Source organism: Panthera tigris, chromosome A2, assembly GCF_018350195.1.
Source record: "Panthera tigris isolate Pti1 chromosome A2, P.tigris_Pti1_mat1.1, whole genome shotgun sequence".
NCBI classification, from domain to species: domain Eukaryota; kingdom Metazoa; phylum Chordata; class Mammalia; order Carnivora; family Felidae; genus Panthera; species Panthera tigris.
The window spans coordinates 70,054,667-70,076,678 of NC_056661.1; the positions used below are offsets into that span (position 1 = coordinate 70,054,667).

General features: G+C 41.7%; 1 protein-coding gene across 1 annotated transcript in view; it reads right to left on the reverse strand.

Annotated features, from left to right (window-relative positions):
- Positions 1 to 231: 231 nt before the first annotated feature.
- The window catches only part of HECW1 (HECT, C2 and WW domain containing E3 ubiquitin protein ligase 1), a 400,133-nt gene continuing 378,352 nt past the window's right edge, over positions 232 to 22,012 (reverse strand). The window contains exons 27-32 of the mRNA XM_042963608.1: positions 19,176 to 19,274; positions 18,504 to 18,633; positions 13,429 to 13,575; positions 11,944 to 12,058; positions 9,758 to 9,956; positions 232 to 756 (exon numbers count right to left, since the gene is read on the reverse strand). Coding sequence (XP_042819542.1) covers positions 645 to 756; positions 9,758 to 9,956; positions 11,944 to 12,058; positions 13,429 to 13,575; positions 18,504 to 18,633; positions 19,176 to 19,274 — 802 coding nt within the window. The 3' untranslated portion in view covers positions 232 to 644. The remainder of the gene's footprint in view (positions 757 to 9,757; positions 9,957 to 11,943; positions 12,059 to 13,428; positions 13,576 to 18,503; positions 18,634 to 19,175; positions 19,275 to 22,012) is intronic.

Consider the following 22,012-nt stretch of genomic DNA (forward strand, 5'->3'; position numbering starts at 1 on the left):
TTTTGTTGGAAAGTGTAATATTTGCACCATATGCCTAGGCTCGTTCCAGCTAATGGGACTGATGCCACATATGAATCATGAGTTGAATGTATAAAAACTGCAGCTTTGTCACTGCTGTTTCTGGATGGATAGTGTGCACAGGGAAAAGTAGAGTGGGAGCAAAAGAAAATGTTGATTGACTCCTAGACCTGGAGTTTCTCGTTAGAAATTATAAAAAATGGTGGCTCTGCTCAGAAGACATGGGCATAAAAAAGCTCGGAATGCTTAATGCTCAAATTTCCCTAAAATTATATAAATGGAAGTAAACTTTTATTACCATTTGGTCAAGTGTAGCATAACTTGCATTCATATTTCATTGTTAGTAATGGAGGTATGTGGAGATACACACAGACCTTGAGACAGCTGTTGTTTAATATTGCATACAGGCTAGCAGTTCATTGAGAGTAGAGGAGATAAGCCTGAAGGTAGGATCTCAGAAGAAGGCAGTTCTTCATGCACAGCTTTTGTCAATCCTGATTTGGTTTGAAAATGAAAATTATGGAATACCAAAATCAAAGGAGAGTTGATTCAGGGAAAGGGCAAGGGGATGATCCCAGAAAGGGTGATGTGATTGCCAGGAAAATGTCAGGTGAGTTTCCATTTCCTCATTCAAGTCCAAAGGTGCTGGTTTCTTCTACTGCTGTTAGCAGCTTTTCATATAACATGGAGTATGAGGGATAAGGTGGAAGATCCAGTCGGTTGAAGCATGTGTGTGCCCTGAATGGGGAGAAAAGATTGGTGAAGGTGTTTGTTTCAAGGTACAACTGGTCTGTATGTATCTGTATGTATCTGTGATCAATCTGAAGGTATGAAGCAAAAGGGAATAAAAAATGAGCACAACCAGGTTTTGGACCACCATATAAGATTGCAACTAAGAACGATGGCCTTCTAGGCATGAATAAACTAGTTGAGGGAGTAGAATAACTAGAAACATTTACAAGCAAACCACACTCATCAATCGACAATATCAGTTTTATTCTGCAGTTGAAATATGAATTGGATGTGATCAGTGAAGGAGGCAGAAACATCATTAGTACTACAGGATCATATTCCCAAGTCTCCTTGTCTAGCTCTGATTTCTGGGCCACAGTAAACCATGTGTATTGATGTAGAGATGCCACTGGATGCCCTGAAATTCTGAGATCCAATGCTCTATCAAGTCAGGTGTGCCCTGGAGACAGTGTGACTCTTCTGTTTCAGGGGGACACAGCTAACCTGACATCAGAGTGCGTCACTTCCAAGAACAGCTGAGCTTTTGGAATAGTCTTCCCTGGTTGCCTGGAGCATCCCTGTGCCCTGAGTTCTGCCTTATTTGTCATATCCTTCATTCATCCTATGGGCCCACGCACACCAGTATCTGGTCTAGATAACGAATGGCTTTCCCTGCCTTGCACTAATGCACGGACCAGGACCAGACCCCGTATTACCTACATAGGGCTCAGTGGTGAGCCCGAGAGGCCCAGGACACAGTTTCCCCTCGTGGAACTTCAAATAACCTGACTAATTTCTTCCTGTCAGATGTGCTTTGTTTTTTATGGAATTGTTGGTTGAGGCCAAGGTCTATACCAAAGTAGGGAGAAAGGTGGATGGGTGCAGCTCAAGGTCAATTTAATGTCTTTTGCTTCCTAAAAGGTGTGTTGCAATGGTGTCTTGAGAAGCCAACCAGCACAGAAAAGGGCACATGAAAATGGAACGAAATAAACTAAACTAAACTAATCTAAACTAAACTAAACTAAAATAACAATAAACGAGAAGAAGATAAAACATCACAAAACAAACATATACACAATAAGACTAAACAAAACTCTAAGCAAAGAGACCATTCCCCTTCATTTGAATTTCACTTGGGATACTGAATTCTTCTTTTAATTACAAGATCCTTAAGGAAGTTGTGCATTGTTTATACCTTTGTTTTCAGAGTTCCTGACCAGGCTGATGCAGTGCTCAGGGTATGAGAGAGATTATTTGGGTGATGGGGAGGTGGGAAGAGGGAAGAGGGAAGGTGGGTTCTCCTGCATGGGAAGAATAGTGGGAGGATGCTGATGTTTTTGCCTCTCAGCATCCATTTCTCCTTCTCCTGGCCATAGCTCCCTCACTGTTCTTGGAAAACTAACCCCCGAACTCCTTGTGCCCCCACAAGCTCCAAGGGTGGGCACAGGATAGGAGTGTATCTGGCCTTAGGTCTTAAGGATTTACCTGGGAAGAAGCATAAAAATAGACCAAGATTAGCAGAGTCTCAGATTATGGTTGAAGATTCAAACAGGCCTCTGTTGACCTCACAAGAGAATAATTAAAATATCTTACCTAAACTCATTTGAGTAAAAGTGGAAGAGCACTCAATGTAGGATGACAATTACAGCGACCCTTCTCTACGTTTAGAAAGATTAAAACAAAGACATGCTCCGGTTTCTGGCTAACCAAGTTAAGTAGGGTGGGAAAATCCCAAGTATGCTTCTGAAACTAGCTGAACTAGTTAGGAGCAAGGTATGAGCAGCCATCATTGCCTTGGTTTTCTTCCTCTGGCCATTTTAACTGGCACTCATGAGTGGAAATGTTATGTCAAAGATCCCATATTTGCAAAATAGCTGGAACCAAGTGAATTGTGTAGAAGATACTTTCTGGGAATAATCTGAAAGCATTAGCAAATGGCACCTCTTCAAGACCTAGCATGGCTACCCAGTTTCTTCGAGTTGCTTTTACTGCACTTATCACCAGCTTTGGTTGATTCTCTTAAGTAGACTGTAGTCTGTAATTGAGAATGAATGAACACAATCAAATCATGGTTTGATTCAGCATTCTTCTTCTTTTTTTTAATGTTTATTTATTTTTGAGAGAGAGACAGAGAGAGAGAGACAGAGCACGAGCAGGGGAGGGGCAGAGAGAAAGGGTGAGACAGAATCTGAAGCAGGTTCCAGCCTCTGAGCCATTCAGTGCAGAGCCCAATGTGGGGCTCGAACCCACGAACCATGAGATCATGATCTGAGGTGAAGTCAGACGCTTAACCGACTGAACCACCCAGGTGCCCTTGATTCAGTATTCTTAAATGCTTGCAGTTCTCCAGGCATGGTTCTGACAGCATAGAACTCCTGCTCATTCCCTCCCTAGGCTCTGGGCCCAGTGCTCCCGTGTGCAGTAGGTGGCAGAGAAAGCACAAAACCAGGGGTTGGAAGATGTCTATTCTGATTACAGCCTAGCCACTTGCTAGCTTTATCACCTTGGGAAAGTCAGTTAATCTTTCTAAGCCTCAGTTTTCTCACTTGTAAAATGAGGGCAATAATATATGCTCTGTGTACCTCAGGGGGTTGTAGTGAGGACCAGTGTTAGAATGCACATAAATGCCTTTTGTAATCTGTGAATATTTATTTATTTATTTATTTATTAACTTTTCCTTTCTTTTTTTTTTTTTTTTAGTTTTCTTTATTTTTTTTAATTTAATTTTTTTATTTTTTTAAATTTACATCCAAATTAGTTAGCATATAGTGCAACAGTGATTTCAGGAGTATATTCCTTAGTGCTCCTTACCCATTTAGCCCATCCCCCCTCCCACAATCCCTCCAGCAACCCTCAGTTTGTTCTCCATATTTATGAGTCTCTTCTGTTTTGTCCCCCTCCCTGTTTTTATATTTTTGTTTCCCTTCCCTTATGTTCATCTGTTTTGTCTCTTAAAGTCCTCATATGAGTGAAGTCCTATGATTTTTGTCTTTCTCTGACTGACTAATCTCACTTAGCATAATACCCTCCAGTTCCATCCACATAGTTGCAAATGGCAAGATTTCATTCTTTTTGATTACCGAGTAATACTCCATTGTATATATATAACACATCTTCTTTATCCATTCATCCATCCATCGATGGACATTTGGGCTCTTTCCATACTTTGGCTATTGCTGATAGTGCTGCTATAAACATGGGGGTGCATGTGTCCCTTCAAAACAGCACACCTGTATCCCTTGGATAAATGCCTAGTAGTGTAATTGCTGGGTCGTAGGGTAGTTCTATTTTTAGTTTTTTGAGGAACCTCCCTACTGTTTTCCAGAGTGGCTGCACCAGCTTGCATTCCCATGTGAATCATCATCTAAACATAAGATTCTCTTAATAATGCAACCACAACTGCAGTTATAATTTCCGGAACTGTGTCACACCTGTGGGTACTCAAAAGCCTGTTTCATATAAACCACTGGTAAATGAATCACCCACCCTGATCTCCCATTTGTGCAACTGATATTTTGGAACTCCACATGAATCTTTTCAATCATGCCAGGTCAATTTTCACTCTGTTGTTGTTAATCTAGGGTTCCAGCATTTTGAGATAATTCAGGATTTAGATTGTGCCAATCACTGTATTATTTGCCCTTATACTTTGTAACGTCTACAGTGTCTCCTTGATTTTTTCCAAGTTGTTGATTAAAATGGTAACCAATGATAGCATGCTCCTCCCCAGAAGAGACCACTTTAAGGCTGGCCAAAAGCAAACAACACTACTAAAAGCAAACAAAGCAGCTCTCTGCTGCTGGTTGTTCAGCTAGTTGGGAGGCCAATTTTAGAAGTCCTGTCTCCCCTTCATGTCACTTTCTTCCGCTGTCCAACCATAGCCTCCCTGTACATATGGTTCTTACTCTCAGGGGTGCCTGAGTGGTTCAGTCGGTTGAGTGTTCAACTTTGGCTCAAGTCACGATCTCATGATTTATGAGTTCAGGTCCAGCATCAGGCTCACTGCTGTCAGTCTGTCAGCCTTTCAGCGCAGAGTCAGCTTTGGATCCTCTGTCCCCCTCTCGCTATCCCTCCCCCATTTATGATCTCAAAGAGAGAGAGAGAGAGAGAGAGAGAGAGAGAGAATAACAGATGGTTCTTACTCTCAGTACTACTAAACCTATTCTTTTTCAACTTGAACCTCTTGATCCCCAAATCCAGAGGCCCATTCTCTGCTCACACCTCCTCAAGCTTTTTAAAAGCCTTTGATATCTTTTCTTCTTGAACATCTCTCTCCTCTTGCCTTCTCTATGGCTTCTCAGTAGCTGTCAGTTTCCCTTTCAAACTCCCAATTGCTCCCTCAAGCCTCCTTTGTAGCCTTATAGCCTACAGAGCAGGGTTTTTCACCTTGGCACAACTGACATTTTAAACTTGATAATTCTCCATTATGAGGGGCTGTCTTGTGCATCGCAGGTGTTTAGCAGCATCCTTAGCCTCTATACTAGATGCCATTAGCCCCTCCCCAACAACCAAAAATGTCTCCAGACATTGCCAAATGTCCCCTGGGGGGCAAAGTCATCTCTCCCATCCCTCTTGAGAGCCATCCCTATAGAGTAAGTCAATATCTACCTCAACCAGGCCTTCCCCTCCACCTGGGCTTGGGCTCAGTTTACATCTGCAGTGGAGCATGTTGTTAGAATTCTGTTTGCAACTTTTAGGCCAATCTGCCCATGACTCATAGTTCTGGAATCCCTGGTTCCCCCTCCAAATGTAAACCCTTAAGTTCCCCTCCTCTCCTTTATTCCATCTCCATGCTGCCTTGTGATGTGTCTATTCAGACTAGCTTCCACGCTTTTCTTTCTTTGGAGCCTCTCCTCTGTTCCCTCCCCAGTCCTTGTTGTACAGTAAGGAAACTCTCCCACTCTCCCTTTCTGGACGTGGCCTACAAGTCTTAGTATCCTGTCTCAGTCCCCATGAGTAGAGATGGTCAATGGTCATCCTGCCACATTCTTTGATGTGAATGAGCACTTTGCTCACCCTCCACTACCAATTCTAGATCATTACTTTTGAGTCTTTGATAAAAAGTTTCTGTTCCTTTTACTCAGCTATAACAAAGGATGAGATCTTGCCGTTTGTGACAACATGGATGGACCTTGAAGGTATTATGCTAAGTGAAACAGATCAGACAGAGAAAGAGAAATACCAAATGACTTCACTTATATGTGTAATGTTAAAAACAAAACAAAGCAAACAAACAAAAAGCAGAAACAGACTCATAAATACAGAGAACAAACTGATGGTTGCCGGGGGTGGAGTGGGGAGGGAGGTTGGGCAAAATAGGTGAAGGAGAGTGGTAGGTACAGAGTTCCAGTCACAGAATGAATAGGTCACAAGAATAAAAGGCACAACCCAGGGAACATAGTTAATGGCACTGTCATAGCATTGTATAGTGACAGATGGTAGTGACACTCATGGTGAGCACAGCATAACCAACAGACTTGTCCAATCACTATGTTGTACACCTGGAACTAATATAACATCTTGTAGCAACTATCCTTCAATTAAAATGAATAAATAAAAATAAAGGGAAACAATGTTTAAAAAATTCTATTTCTCTGAATCTTGTGCCACTTAGATTTTTTTCTATAATTACAGGTTTTATTTGGCATTTTATTTCAATCAAATAGGATAGATTAGAAGAGTGTACTACCTGCAGGTAATAAGGGTAAAGTATTTGTTTTTTTCTTAATTTTTTAAATGTTTATTATATATTTTTAAAAGAGAGGGAGAGACACAGAATGAGCAGAGGAAGGCAGAGAGAGAGGGAGACACAGAATCTGAAGCAGGCTTCAGGCTCTGAGCTGTCAGCACAGAACCTGATGTGGGGCTTGAACTCATGAACAATGAAATCATGACCTGAGCCGTAGTCGGATGCTTGACCGACTGAGCCACTCAGGCGCCCCAGGGTAAAGTGTTGTTTTGAGGAACTTGTATTTCAGACAGACAGACCTGCACACACACACACACACACACACAGAGAAGTAGATACACATGTACTGGGTTGTGACGTTATGTAAAAGGTATTTCTTTCTGTGGCCTATGATTAAAAAGTTTGCAAATCAGTGCTCTAGATATACCTTCCATACCTTCTGACCTTCCAGCTATAATTACATTTATTAAAATCTCTATCACTTTGCTTAAATCCTTCCCATTCTCAACACATTCTCAACAGACTGTGTAGCTTCTGAGTCCACATGGATGACCTGTTCAATGCCCTAACATGCTAGCTCCTTGACCTCAACCTTAGTCACTGTCCCACCTGTCTTACACCGAAGTTTATCAGGCACTGTAAAATTACATCCTAGAAACCATTATTCTCAAAGTCCTCTTTCCTAACCCTCCTATAGTTTTGGGGAGGCAAGGGCTTGGATTGATGTAAAGGTTTTATTTAGCTGGGCTATGATTCAGGTTTGGTTGCGTCAGTATTTGGCATTCTCATCTGGGCATCCAGTTGTCTGTAGAGGGGAGATCTGCAGACAAAGCAGCTCCAGACCACCTCTCCTCCCAGTGTGGGCAGTGTGCATTGAGCTCACATTCTCTGGGAAGTCCTGGGTCATCCTGTGTCTGCTTGACTCTCCTGCCAGCCTCTGGGCCCTTCCCCGCCCCAACTCATTGCAGATATTGCTCCCGCCCACCTCAGGGCCTCCTGCTACCTGCCACGTCACCTGGCCAGGTCTTTCCAAACGACCATTCTTAGAAGCCAGAAGTTACTTCTTTCTCTTCACACATTGGTGACACTTTTTAGGTTCTTGGATCTTCAGAAAATGCACAAGGAAGACTAGTTAGGGGTTACTATCCAGGGGGTCATTTTCACCGTCCTCCCAGGAGCATCTCAGCCTTTGCTTCTTGGGGTCCTCCTGGTCCAGGGTGAAGTCCCTGCCTCCCCAAAGAATCCTCTCTGGGGTTTGTGGAACAGCAGACTTTTTAGGGATGCCTTGGCCCCGATGTGAAGAGCCTGACGATAAGCCCAACATCCACCTCATAAGCTGTTTGTGTAGGTGAATAGAATTAATGCACAATTCAAAGCTACTCAAAGCAAATATGTAATTAGACTCAATCTGTGATCCCCAAATGACAAAAGCAATTCCTATTTCCATTTCCTAAAGAACAAAACTGAGACTCCTCAGCAGGGGCTTCTCTCTGTGATTCACCAAACTATCTCTCTCAACCTTATCCCTTGTGAGTATCACTTAGGACATTCTGTCCTCCATGCTGGCCCAGCACTCCTTCCTGAACACATGCTGGCCACCTCCCACCCCCAGGCCTTGCTCAAGCTGCTGCTTCAGCCTAGAGTTCCCCTCCACCCATTCCTTGGCCCTCAATGCTCACCTAAATACCAGCTTCTTTGTGGCATCCCCTCCTACCAGCTCAGCTGGGATTATTAGGTCTGTGTTCTACATCCTCATAGCACCTTGTTTTTATCTTCCCTTCTCAGTGCCCCTTGGATTCCACCTTGTGTTGTAACTTATTACTACTGGGCTGCCCTCTTTCCTAGACTATAAGACTACCTTCCTCTGGGAAGGTAGGTGGTTGTATCTTAGTCCCTCCTCGGGGCGGAGGCTATCATCAAATGGTGACTCAACACATTCTCCAAAATAAGAACAGAGTGTTTCCAAATAACCTTGTCTTTCAAATCTATCATTAAACTAGACAAATGGGAATCTTGCCTTTTTAGCATTATTTTCTTGCCAGATTTAATTCAGTAGGTTCAGCCATCAGCAGAACCATGCAAATGAGCCCTGAGGGGCTGCTGAGCAAGTGGGTGAAGCCAGGGCTGAAAATTGTGCCAAGGCTTTTGGCTGTTATTAACCAGCTGGGCATGAGCTCTGTTTCCTGGGCCTCCTGATGCTCACTGGCATCAGGTGACTTGTCTTCAGGACATTAGAAGGTGTGGGAGATCTGGATGCAAATCATAGTTCAGTAAATCCTTCCATCGGGATTTAGCAATGGTATCTGGGAAGTCATGTGGAAGTAGAGCTGAATGAAATGTGAATCTCCTTTTATAATTAGAAAGTATCATAGAAGAAAGTAATATGGATCAATCTTTTCTTTTGTTGTTGAGTAGGATTTATTACTGTAGTACCTATACAGAAGCATGTCTTTAGTGCTCTTTATTTCAGGGCAGGAAAAGGCTGCCCAGAGTGGATTAAGAAGGACCCAGGAAGTGTAGGGATTAAAACTCACAGTGTAGGAAATTCATCTGTTAAACTGCCGGGATCTTTAGTGTCTCCTTTTTTGCATTTATCCCACAATAATCTCCTTGACAGCTTGCTATATAGAAGTCTCTCTAGAGGCCTGAGATACATATAGTCTTGTCCTCACATGGTTTAAAACACAGTAGGATAGGGGCACCTGGGTGGCTCGGTTGGTTAAGTGTCTGACTTCAGCTCAGGTCATGATCTTGCGGTTCGTGGGTTTGAGCCCCATGCTGAGCTCTGTGCTGACAGCTTGGAGCCTGCAGCCTGCTTCCGATTCCATGTCTCTCTCTCTGTCCTCCCCCACTTGCTCTCTGTCTCTCTGTCTCTCTCTCTCAAGAATAAATAAACATTAGGAAAACATAGTAGGAAAAATGTGCCACGTACATGCATAACTATCCTACAGAGTATCAAGTGACATGCTGGAGGAGTACAGATATGGCGTTGGAAGGGTTATTTTGGGCTTCCAGACTCTCCTCCCACCCTCCCCAGGTGAGACATTCCTCCTTAAATTAAACGGCTATGTACAGATTGGAAAGCTTCCCACAACTCACACACGGACCATGACATTATTGCCCAAACACCATCAATAGTCCAAAAATAACTAAGAATATGGTCTAAATTCACATCCCAGAGACTCTTCATTGGCACCTTTCATCAGTAACTCGTAACAAACTGTAGGTGGTGGGGAATTCTATCCTAAAGGATCATCATCCAAACTTAATAACAAAGTATACTTGGTGGGTTTCCTGAAGGCTGGCAGGAGCCCGTACCTGGGGAGAGACGTAATCTTCCCCCACTTCTCTATGCAGAAACGCCGAAGCCCATTGCTTCCTCGAAGGGCTGCGAAGCCTTCGTAGGGCACGCTTGACGTTCCCGTGACGAACTGAAGTAATCTCAGTCTCTGCTCATTATTGAAGCGCTCCACGGCGGCCCAGAACCAGCGGATCACAAGATGCCCGTCATGATAACCTGAATGGGGCAGAAGGAGGAAGGGAGGATGTGCAGAGAGGAGGAGGAAGGGAGAGAGGCGAAACACGCAGCAGGTGCAATGGGGACCGACTAGCTGCTGCTGGCCTGCCGATTTCTCTGACGGCCTTCACACAAGTCTAAGACCATCTGTGTAGCTAGGTCAAATTTTATAACAAAAGCAGATTTAGAAAGTAGCCATTTTATTAAAAGATTTTATGCTCTGAGGGGTGTCCTCAGAGATGTCTGCTTTCTATGTAAACAATTGGGACCACACTAGTCATTTTCCTGCCTCATATAAATGAGACAAGGAGTGGCTAGAGATCCTTGGGACCCTAAGAGACAAAACCCTCTATGAACATATTTCACTGTATTTTCTCTGTTCTGAGGTCTTAGCTCTTGGTAACTGCATACCGTGGGACAGTCTAGGACTTAAGAAGGACGGAAGGTAAACAACAAGCGTAGAGAACAGAAGATGCTGGAATCTCCAGTGGCCATTAGTGATTAGTGCTTCCGGAACAGCTGCTCTCAGGCCATTTGGGCCCATGGAAGAGGTATTGAGCCGCTGTCACTGTACAGTTGGGAGAGCAAGCTTGGGTCACCTGATTCAGGTAAATGATTCACCACCCCTGCAAGAGGCACTCCAAGATGGGAGAGATGTATGTCAGCCGGGGTAGAAAGAGAGAAGTGAGGTGTACGCTGAGCGCAGGAAGGCTTTGTGGGAGTGGAGAACAGGAGAAACGGAGAACAAGAATGAGGAAGAAATATGCAGGGAATTGCAAGCTGACTAGTGCAGAGAGGGGTCTGAGGGAAACTGGCTGAGGGCCATAGAGGGCTGTAGCAGCCAGGCAGAGACACTGGGACTCGACTCCTTGGTTTTCCCCTGCCATGCCAAGAAGTGCCCAGCGGTCCCACACAGGCTTCTCATGGCTGAGTACACTGGGGAGACGAGGGAGGCTGGGATGGCGGGCCCAGCTTTCTGTCTATGGCTCCAACTGAGGTTTCTCTGTCATATTTTACACAAAGAAATGGTTTTGAGCCTTAAAAACAAAACACTTTCAAAAGTAATACGGAGTTTGTTTTGTGGATAAGGAAATGGCTTGGTGAAAATGTCTCAAGAAGACTAGTTTGGCAGCGTGAAGGCCAATAGTTAGGAGAAGTTTAGGGCTTGGAGAGACAACAGGACCAGGTTGCGGCGAACTGAGACGGAGGGGAAGAGGATTCCAGTTCCAGCTGGAGCGGAGACGCTTCCTTGCCAGCATGTAACCTAGCTCAGGAGCTGGTCTCTGGGTGGCCATCTCGGTCATGCAACTACATGCAGTTAGGCCAGAGATTACAGTAATGGGGATCACCTGAAGGAACATTCAGGATGGAAGTCACTGGAAGGCTTGTTAGGAGAACCTACTCTGCGTTGAAGGCCAAATCAAATTAAGGCCAAATTTTATTCACTCTTTAAGAAGTTCTGAAATATATATCATATATATAGCTATAACATGGCATTTTATCTCATATTTATAACTATACATGGAATATAAATATAAAAGGAATATCATTCAACCACAAAAAGGAATGAAGCAGCGAAACACACCTTGAAAGAGAATGTCTAATGAAAGAAACCAGATCCCAAAGACCACAGATTGTATGACTCTGTATGAAATATCCAGAATAGGTAAATCTACAGAGACAGAACGCAGAGTGACGGCTCTCAGATATGGGAAGCAACTGCCGAATGAGTCCGGGGTTTCCTTTTGGGGTGAGGGCAATGTTTTGGAACCAGCGAGAGGTGATGGTTGCACAACATTGTGAATGCACCAAATACCACCGCACTGTTCACTTTAAAATGGTTAATGTTACGATCTGTCAATTTCACTTCAATATAACATGTTTTATATTGAATATATTATTATATAAATAAATATTAATATATTTATATTGAAACATGTTTCACTTCAATATAACACTGTGTCTGTGCTGGGCCCTGCAGTCTCACCTCCCCGGTACTCTGTGTTATTCCGCCAGTCATTCAGGTCGATTTCCGCCGTGCCGGCTATCACCAGCTCCAGCTCCCTGGCGTCGAACACAGAGACAAGCCTCGAGTCTACCACCTGAAATACAGATTAGGCTTCAGGTACAACCACACTGAAAGGTTTTGTTCACTTATTATTACTTCTGTGGGTTAAGCTGGGAAACTGATCATCATTTACAACTTTTATTTTCTCTTTAAAACAATTTTTTTTAACATTTATTTATTTTTGAGAGAGACAGAGAGACAGAGAGAGAGTGGGGGAGGGGCAGAGAGCGAGAGGGAGACACAGAATCTGAAGCAGGCTCCAGGCTCCCAGCTGTCAGCATAGAGCCTGATGTGGGGCTTAAACCCACACACAGAGATCGTGACGTGAGCCAAAGTCGGTTGCTTAACCGACTGAGCCACCCAGGCTCCCCTACAACTTTTTAAAAAATGTACTATCATGTTTAAGTTCAAAATCGTGACTTACACATTTGAAACACAACCCATTCACGAGCTGTGAACTCAAAAAAGGTCCCAGGGTTTTCACTCCCTCTGATACTCCCTCTCAGAATGATGTTATGGGCAAACCTGACTTGACTTTCTCTAGTCACATTTAAGTTCCAAGTATCCTTGCATTTTAAAGGCAAAAATCCAAACACTGTGTAGTGACTTGATGTTAGTATTATCACTTCACTTAAAAGGTACCCTCTCTTCCACATAAAACTATGACTTGTTTCCTAGGAATGGGCATTCTATATTAAAACAAGTGTATTTTCCTTCCTTTCTCCCCTCTCTTCCTTCCTCCCTCTAAAGAGGGAAGACCTCCTTTGTGAGGGCGCTAAGCTCTGACTTTATACCTTATTGCCAAATGTGTCACACACAACTGAACACCTGAGGTCAGTCGGTACCTCCTCTAATCAAAGTAGAGATGGACAAGCCAGTGAGCCATGTTGTTGTCCATCACGGCAGGGAAAGAAAACTTTCCAAGACTCAAGCCTTGAGAAAACATTTACAGTGTCTTGTTTCTTAATTGCAAAAGTTTAAGGGTGTCAACGTTTGGAGCATAGGAAGCTGGAAGCTGTCCCTGTCCTCTTGATTTACCACCTCAGTATGGATTACGTGGCACCGAGTGACACTACAACAAAAGAGAAATCTACCAAGAGTGGACAATCCCCCCGAATGCCTTCGCTTCACTTATTTTTATTTCGCCGAATGAAAGGAAACACACACGCACAGCTCTTGACAGGAGATAAATAACAAAAGTTTTCCTATCTGGCACACTGGGGCCACAACAATATCTTTGTGAGAGCATTTTTCACCTACCGTAAGAGTTTGGTTTCCCAGAGAACTCTGACACCTTCTTCATCCACCCCAAGGGTGTCCTCTTTGCCCTCTGGTGACGGGAGCTGAGCCCTTTGCCCGCCTTGGTTCTTCTTCTCCGTTTTCCCCACAAGCCACCCTCCTCACCTCATAGAAGCCCCGCACCAGGGCCTCGGTCTGCTGCACCACACCGCGCTCCACCCGCCACTTCACCATCCTCTCGATGTACTCCTTCTTGTTCTTCTCCGTCACCTGCGTGTTGGCTCCTCCAGATTTCAACTCCCTTTCCGTTACCTTGTGGGGAAACAGAGAGACTGTGATGCTTGTCAACTCAGTGGATCGTGCAGTGACTCACATCAATTCTAGGAGGATGAACTATTTACAAAAAGTCTTCTTCAACGTGGCTTCTGCATTATTGCCTCCTTAGTTCTTGTTCCTTTCCTGGAAGCTACTAAAAAAAGCTCTGCGTGTTCTAAGATGATACTGATGCACCTTACTGCAGTTTTTGTTTTATAAAGAGGAAACGTGTTTCTTTAACTCAAGAGGCATAATGGAAATAAAAGAAAAGTGCTCCTGGTTGTCCCAGGGGAACAGATGGACCAGAATGTCCTTATACCATAATCACACATTCAATTTCCCCAAATCCCAATTAGATCAAATTCTCAACAGCCACCAGCCTCCCCACCCGAAGCAGATCATTGGCAGAAAAATAGCAGATAATGAGAAGATGGTTTTTACATCCCAGTGTAATAGTGGCTGAAGAATGACAGACTGAGAAAGGAAACAGAATGACAATGCCACTTAACGTGGTGACACTTGTTTGTTAGGACAAACGAGTCACTGAGAAAAGTTACGATCTGTGTTCTGTCTTTTGAAAGGCAAGAGGGTGGGTAACATATTAGACATTTTTTTTTTATCAGAAAGCTTTGGTGTTTGGAGGGGGTCATCTTAAATTCACTTAAGGGGCTCACCTCATGTCTCAAAGCTATAAGACATGTAAGGCATACCTCTACTTAGTCATTGGCTTAATAAACATAGATATGTATATTTGCACTCATTGACACAGCTACCTGAACAAATAGTCCACAAAAGGCTGACAGTTATTTTTCTCTCCAGCACTTAGGTGATTAGTGCTAATCACAAAATACTGGCCGATTATAACATCCTAGTTGCCACTAATTCTCCACATTCCTTGGAACCTCTGATTTTTAGCTGCCCAGTAAAAGACTTTATTTCCTAACCTCCCTTGCAGCTGGGTGTGCCCTGTAACTAAATTCTGGCCAATACTCTGTAAGCGGGAATGTTGTATGGCACTTTCAGGAACCCCCTGAAAGGGAGGGGTTGTTGCTCCTTTGTCCTGATGCCTCAGGCAGGAACATGTTGGTTCGGGAACTATTAGCATCTGGGCCATAAGTGCAGATGCCCTTGGTAGGTGTTGCAGCCTTGGGTTGCCTGCCTCTACACTTTTCTGTGAGGGAAGAATAAACTGTTAGTTTCAGCTGGGTCATTTTAGGTTTCTTCTCTGGCAGCTGACTCTAATCCTAACTAACACACCCAGGAAACGCCCATCATGTCTTTCACCTGCATCTATCTGTCTGCTCCGCAGTGTCTCATAACTTGCCAAAAGAAGGGCTATAACTCGGTTTCCTAAAACCCAAGTCATAGTTCTTAGTGACCTCATTTGAAGAAGAACGAGACACCCATTTACAGAGATATGAGTTATTCTAGACCTATGGCACATCCTCTTTGGGAACATCTTAAGCTTTTCTGAGTTGTTCCTATGCCACATACCCGTGAAGGATGGCTCTTTGTTTTTTAGATATTATTTTTTCCTTCTAATTTTATATATTCAGTTATTTGTGGTTTACCTCATTTTTTTAAGTAGGTAATATGCATCCATGGAATAACATTCAAGTGGCATAAAAGGCCATAAATGAAAAGCAAGCTTCTTTCTCATTTCATCTCCCAGCCATACAATCTCCCTACCTGGAGAAAAATTGCCCTTACTTCTCTTCCAGGAAGATTCTATGTATTTATCAGAGAATATGTATATATCATCTCTTTTTGTTCACAAATAGTAGCATATTATATACACTGTTCATCACCATACTTTTCACTTAAAAATGTAAGAACTGTTTTATACCAATTTAGAATTGACTTATTCTATTTTTGTTATAATACCCTATTTATTGTTTATGATTTACATGTAAGTTGATGGGCTGGGATGTCTTGCATTTTTTAACCACACATCCCACTAGCTCACTATTCTGTTGTGTGGATGTATCATAATTTATTTAACCAATGCTCCATTGCTGGACATTTATATTGTTTCAGATCTTTTTCAAGTATCAACAATGCTGCAGTGAAGATCTTGATACATTACTCATTTGAATTAGGTGTGAATAAATATATTAGCAGGACAAATTTCTAGACATGGGTGCTGAGTCAAGGGCAGGTGCATTTATTTTCTTATTTTTCTTAGTTTAATTATTTTAATTTTTATTTAAATTCCAGTTAGTTAGGGGCACCTGGGTGGCTCAGTCGGTTAAGAGTCCGATTTTGGCTCAGGTCATAATCTCATGGTTTGTGAGTTTGAGCCTGCATTGGGCTCTGAGCTGACAGCTGGGAGCCTGGAGCCTGCTTCGGATTCTGTGTCTCCTTCTCTCTCTGCCCCTCCCCAACTTGTGCTCTGTCTATGTCTCTCAAAAAATAAATAAATGTAAAAAAAATTTTTTTTAAATTCCAGTTAGTTAACATACAGTGTAATATTAGTTTCAAGTGTAGAATTCAGTGATTCACCACTTACATACAACACCTGGTGGGGGTGTGGGTAGGTCCATTTAGAATGAGGGTAGCTATTCCAAAGGTGCCCTTCATAGAGAGTGAACCAAACTTCTATCTACACTCCCATACAGTGTGCCTGTTCTCTACACCATCTCCAAAACAGAATACTGTTAAACTTTCTGACTCAAGATAATCTCATAAGAGAAAATGGCATTTCACTATGCTTTAATTTACATTTTTTTTTAACGTTTATTTATTTTTGAGACAGAGAGAGAGCATGAACAGGGGAGGGTCAGAGAGAGGGAGACACAGAATCCGAAACAGGCTCCAGGCTCCGAGCTGTCAGCACAGAGCCCGACGCGGGGCTCGAACTCACGGACCGCGAGATCTTGACCTGAGCCAAAGTCGGCCGCCCAACCGACTGAGCCATCCAGGCACCCCTACATTTTTACAACTTGTGAATGAGATCGAGTATTTCCTCATATTTCCGTTTCTGGGAACCATTTATTTTTTGCTAATTTTCTATTGTGTTGTTGGTCATTTCTTATTGATGTGGGATCTCTTCCAATGTTGAAAGAATAGGCTTTTGTCTGTGTAATACATTACAGCGTATTCGATATTATGCCATGTTTACTTTGCTTATGTTGTATTGTGGCCACATAGAATTAAAACAATAATTTTAGTTTGCTATGTCAATCTCTGCTTTTATGACTTTGAAAGTTGGGTCATATCTACAGGAGCATTCCTTACTGGAAGATTAAAAATAAAAATCTTGGCATTTTCGTCTTTTTATTTATTTATTTTTAACGGTTAGCTTTCTGATCCAGGTGGAATTAATTTTGGTGTAATGAGTTAGGTTAGGAGTGTAACTTAAACTTTAAGATGACTACCCATTTGTCTTAATAAAACTTTCTAAATGATTACCTTCTACTACAGGACAGATATAAAGAATGAACTAAAAGAAGTCACACACAGGGAACAGTGTAATTTATACTTTCATCTAGTACAAGGTAGGACAGTCATGTGAATCGTATATTCTTTTTTTTTTTTTAAGATTTTATTTTTTAAGTAATCTCTACACCCAAAGTGATGCTTGGATTTACAACCCTGAGATCCAGTGTTGCATACTCCACTGACTGAGCCAACCAGGTGCCCAATGAATCATATATTCTTGAACATATTTACGTGTACCCTTTATAGTTATAAGGAGAAATAATTTTTTTCTCAAATATGGAAGAGGGTATTATTCAGAATACCTGAGTGTCCTTTACACAAAGGAAATTCAACAGAATGCTGACCTGTCCAAAATTTATGATTATGGTATGGTGCTGCAGGGGTCAGTGGGTACCTCTCACACAGACTCAGCACACTGTGCACATTCATCAAGATACTTATACAGCCTATCAACTCAATTCTCACAACAACCCATTTCAAATTATCATGTGTCAGAGGCTTTTGAAATCTCTTGTAAGTGACTCAGGCTATGGTTAACCTGATAAAACTGTAACCCAGAAGATTCAAAGGTATATATACTGGTGGGAATAAAAATGCAAAGCTTTATCTTATTAATAGTATTGAGATACATGCAGTTTGGAGGAGCAAACATCTAGATGCTAGTGATAAAAAAAAGTATTTTTGTCGTTGCGCAGATAACAGAAATACCTTACAAGTGTATTTCACACTTCAAAAAATGTTTTCTGATCCATTATCACATTTGATTTTCAAAAAACTCTCTAAAGCAGATCCATGTCATAACAAGGAAAAGAAAGAAGACAAGGAAGTAGTCCTCAAAGAATTGTATTTTAAATGGATGAGATTCTTTGTTTTCTAGATTAAAAAAAAAAATCCCATTACTTTACGATCCAGCAATCCCACTCGTCAGTATCTATCCAAAAGAATTGAAAGCATGAACTTGAACAGGTAAATGTATACCTATGTTCACAGCAGCATTATTTATAATGGCCAAAATGTGGAAGCAACCCAAGGGTCCATCAACAGATAAATGGGTAAATAAAATACGGTATATACACATAGCAGAATATTATCCGGCCCTGAAAAGTAAGGAAATCCTGTCACATGCTGTAATGTGGATAAACCTGGAGGACATTGTATTAAGTGAAATAAGCCAGTCACACGAAGACATATACTCTATGACTCCATTTATGTGAGGTATCTAGAGCAGCCAAATCCATGGTAAGAGAAAGTGGAATGGTGGTTTCAAGGGATTGGGGAGAAGGAAAAATGAGGAATAATTGCTTAATGGCTATAGCTTCAGTTTTGCCAAATGAACAAGTACTAGAGATTATACAGCAGTGTGAATATACTTCACAAGTTTGAACTGCAGACATAAAAATGGTTGAGGTGGTAAATTTTGTGTTATGTGAATCTTCCACAATAAAAAAACAAATGGTCTTTTCCAAGCACCACATCTCACAAACCTGTCCAAAAACTTCTTCGTTAACAGTGAAAGTGAGGTCTAGGATATCTGTGATGTTGTTGTCCTTCATCCATTGCAAACTCTGGTGAAATTCCTCATCCAGATATTCCAGATCACTTAAATCACAGGGCCTGGATGCATCCCAAGGGTGAAAGGTAAACAGATTGTTAAACAAACGGCTGCCCAGACCTGGCTAAAACAATATACACTGAGTCTAACAATTTGATACTTTTGAATACATTGATGAATCTTTCCATTCATTCAATGCTTTTTTTTGTTTTTGCGAATGACAGTAATAAACATGGGATAGTTACTGACTCAGGAACTCTTGATGGCAATTGGATAAAAGTTTTAAAACATTTAAAAACAACTAAGTTTTAGATCAATTCTACTTAGTAGTGTAATGCAAAGTTTGTAATGTTACTGTAATTATTTATATAAACTGATTCATATCCTTTATATGATGTTATAATTGTCTACTCCTATGCTTACATAAAAACTCCAAATGCCTTTTTATTGTACTAAAAGATTTATGTGATATCTAAGCATTCAGGAAAGTGAACAAACAGGAATGGTTAGGGCAAAACAGGGACAAAGGGTCAGTGGTGCCAGGGAGGTCAGCGACTGTTGTCCCATAGGCAGGGCTGCGGACCATGGCCTGCAATACACTTACAGTCTCAGGAGTGCCTTATAGAAGGGCCTTGTGAAGAAGGCATCAAGAAGGTACTGATGGATCAAAGCCAGGCCTAGGATCCGACCACTAAACCTGAACCTGGAACACAGACAAGGCAGAGCAATTTAAGGCCAGGTAGAAATTTACACTGTTAAAAATTTCAATTTGTATTTGTGTTTGATGTATTTCTTGATAATACTCATTGTAAGTTGTTTAAGGAATTTGCCAATTAATGACACAAGGGAGGTACCCATTCTCCTTCTCCTCCTTACTCTTTACCATAAACAATGCCTATGTGCTTGGTATGTGCTAAAGGAACCCTCCTTTCCCCCAGGTACCGGAATAGAGTCATTAGGCTGGAATTCTCTCCTCAGAACTGATGGTATAAGGACCCAAGAGAAGAAATGCACTGTAAAGGGGAAGTCTGGAACCTAGATAAACAGTCCACATTGAACCTGAGGAGGACCTGAACCCAAGACACAGAAAATTTTTTTGGACCGTCCATCCTTATCTGTTCAGATATTCCAGAGATACCACCTGAAGGTCAAATGTGCACCTGATACCTGCCAAGAGGTGGAGAATTTGAGTATGAGTCCCATATGGCAGTTGTGCTTACAGTCAGTGGGAAGAGTTACATTGAATCACATTGTGATAAGCAATAAGCTGAGCCGGCATTGCTATTAAATACTGCCAGCCACATGCAAACAAAGAACAGGTCTCTGCTGGAAGAATTGGTCCTGTAGATCTAGCTACCTCCAGATGTAAGGGCCTTTACCGATTTAAATCCTTGTTGGGGCAAATCCTGGGATTTTTTCTAATATCCTGGAAGTTTTGCTAATAACCTGCTTGGCTGAGTGCTGAGGCTCCCTTGGTCCCATTGTGGCCCTGCTCCGCAACCAGATTCTTATCTGCTTGGTCTAACACCCTGGTTTCCTCACTGTGTGGGCCTTGGCCATCTCTGGCTCCTATGTCCATATAACAGGGGTCTCCCTGGTCTCTTTCCATCTAAGTAGATTTTTCACCTAAGTGTGAACTTAATTGTGATTTTTCAGATGGTCTTAGTTGGAATTTCCAATTAACCCATCTTTACTACCTTTCATGAGGTTCTTTTCAGGCTCAGAAGATTTCCTATTCTTTACTATAGAAATTGTTTAAATTAATAGATCATTTGATCCCATAGAATAAGCATAATTATAAACAACACTTCAAATTGGCAATAGTCCTGGGGCTCCTGGGTGGCTTAGTTGGTTAAGGGACGAACTTTGGCTCAGATGATGATCTCACAGCTCCTGAGTTCGAGGCCCACATTGGGCTCTGCGCTGACAGCTCAGAGCCTGGAGCCTGCTTCTAATTCTGTGTTTCCTTCTCTATCTTTCCCCTTCCCTGCTCACACTTTGTCTCTCTTTCTCTCTCTCAAAAATAAAAACATTAAAAAAAATTTTTTTTAAAAACCCAAAAAACAAAGAAAAAAAAAACAAATTGGCATATTTCAGGTGGTCAATTGTATTTGCAGGAAACAACATGGGAATATTAACATAGAAATATTATTGACTCCAAAGAGACTAGAGGCAAAGGGAAGCTCAGTGAAGGCGTTATGGGCTGCACCGTGGATGGAGAAGTTCATAGGATAATTAGACATCTTAGAGTCCTTGAGTCCTTGCAGCCAGGGTGCCCCACCAGTGCTTCATCCCTCAGTGCTCTCTCCTGCCCTGCCCAATCAGTCCCAAACATGGTTACCACAATCCTGTTTACTTCTACTCCAATATAGGCTTACCCATTCTAACTGTACTCTAAGCATTACAGCCGATAATTCTAGCATGATGATGGGGTTGGTGACCATCCAGATGGAGATGACCAAGGCCACCCAAAGCAGAAAGACAGCAAAGATCAATACAGGTGCCTGGCTAAGTACCCTCCTCATTTGGAGGTGGCCCCAAAGGGCCTACTAAAGAAATATTGTAATCTCAGCAGGGACTAAGTACCCACAGATATGGAGTAGATAAAAATATTACACAAAAATCCAAGTTTCAACTCAATGTTGAAAAAAAGGAATATTTCAATGAATTGTGAATTTTCTAACAAAATATAAAATTATTCAAATCTATTCAAGGAGAAGTAGAAAACTTAAATAGACCAATAACTACAGTGTGAACTAGAAAATTATAAGGAAAAAGGACTTCTACAAAATTGATGCTGGGAATGGATATATATACCAATGTATTTAAAGACATAGTCTTTCAAACCCTCCACAGATAGAAAACTCCCTTGCTATATAAATAGTTCAGAAATCATAAAAGTATAGAAAACTCAGTTCATCATTATGAGTTACATCACCATAAATGGAATCTGGAAAAGAGCAAAAGAAAGAAAACTAAAGACATCTCACTCATACATTAAAAAAATCATAAATAAAACACCAGAACCTACCAATCCATTCCCAGAACAATGCAAAGTGATTAAAGATATTTGATTTTAGGAAACTGAGGACAGTTTAATATTAGGTATTCTATTATTAGAATAAATTATGATGTCAAAAGACAAAAGTCATATGGCATTTTTGGTTGTTGTTAGAAGCTGAAAAGTTAGTTGTTAGTATCTGCCATCAATCTCTGAGGAAAAAAATCTTTGTAGTAACCAGGACGAGAAGAATCCTTCCCTACCATAATGAGGAACATCTATCTCAGCACACTATTTAACAGTAAAAACACAGAAGGATGCTGGTTACCACCACCCTTTACAATATGCCTGGTATGTGACCTCGTGCAAGGACTTAACTACCTGATTTCCATTTCCTCTTCTGGAAAACTGCACTCTTTAAATGATATCATTGTCTTATT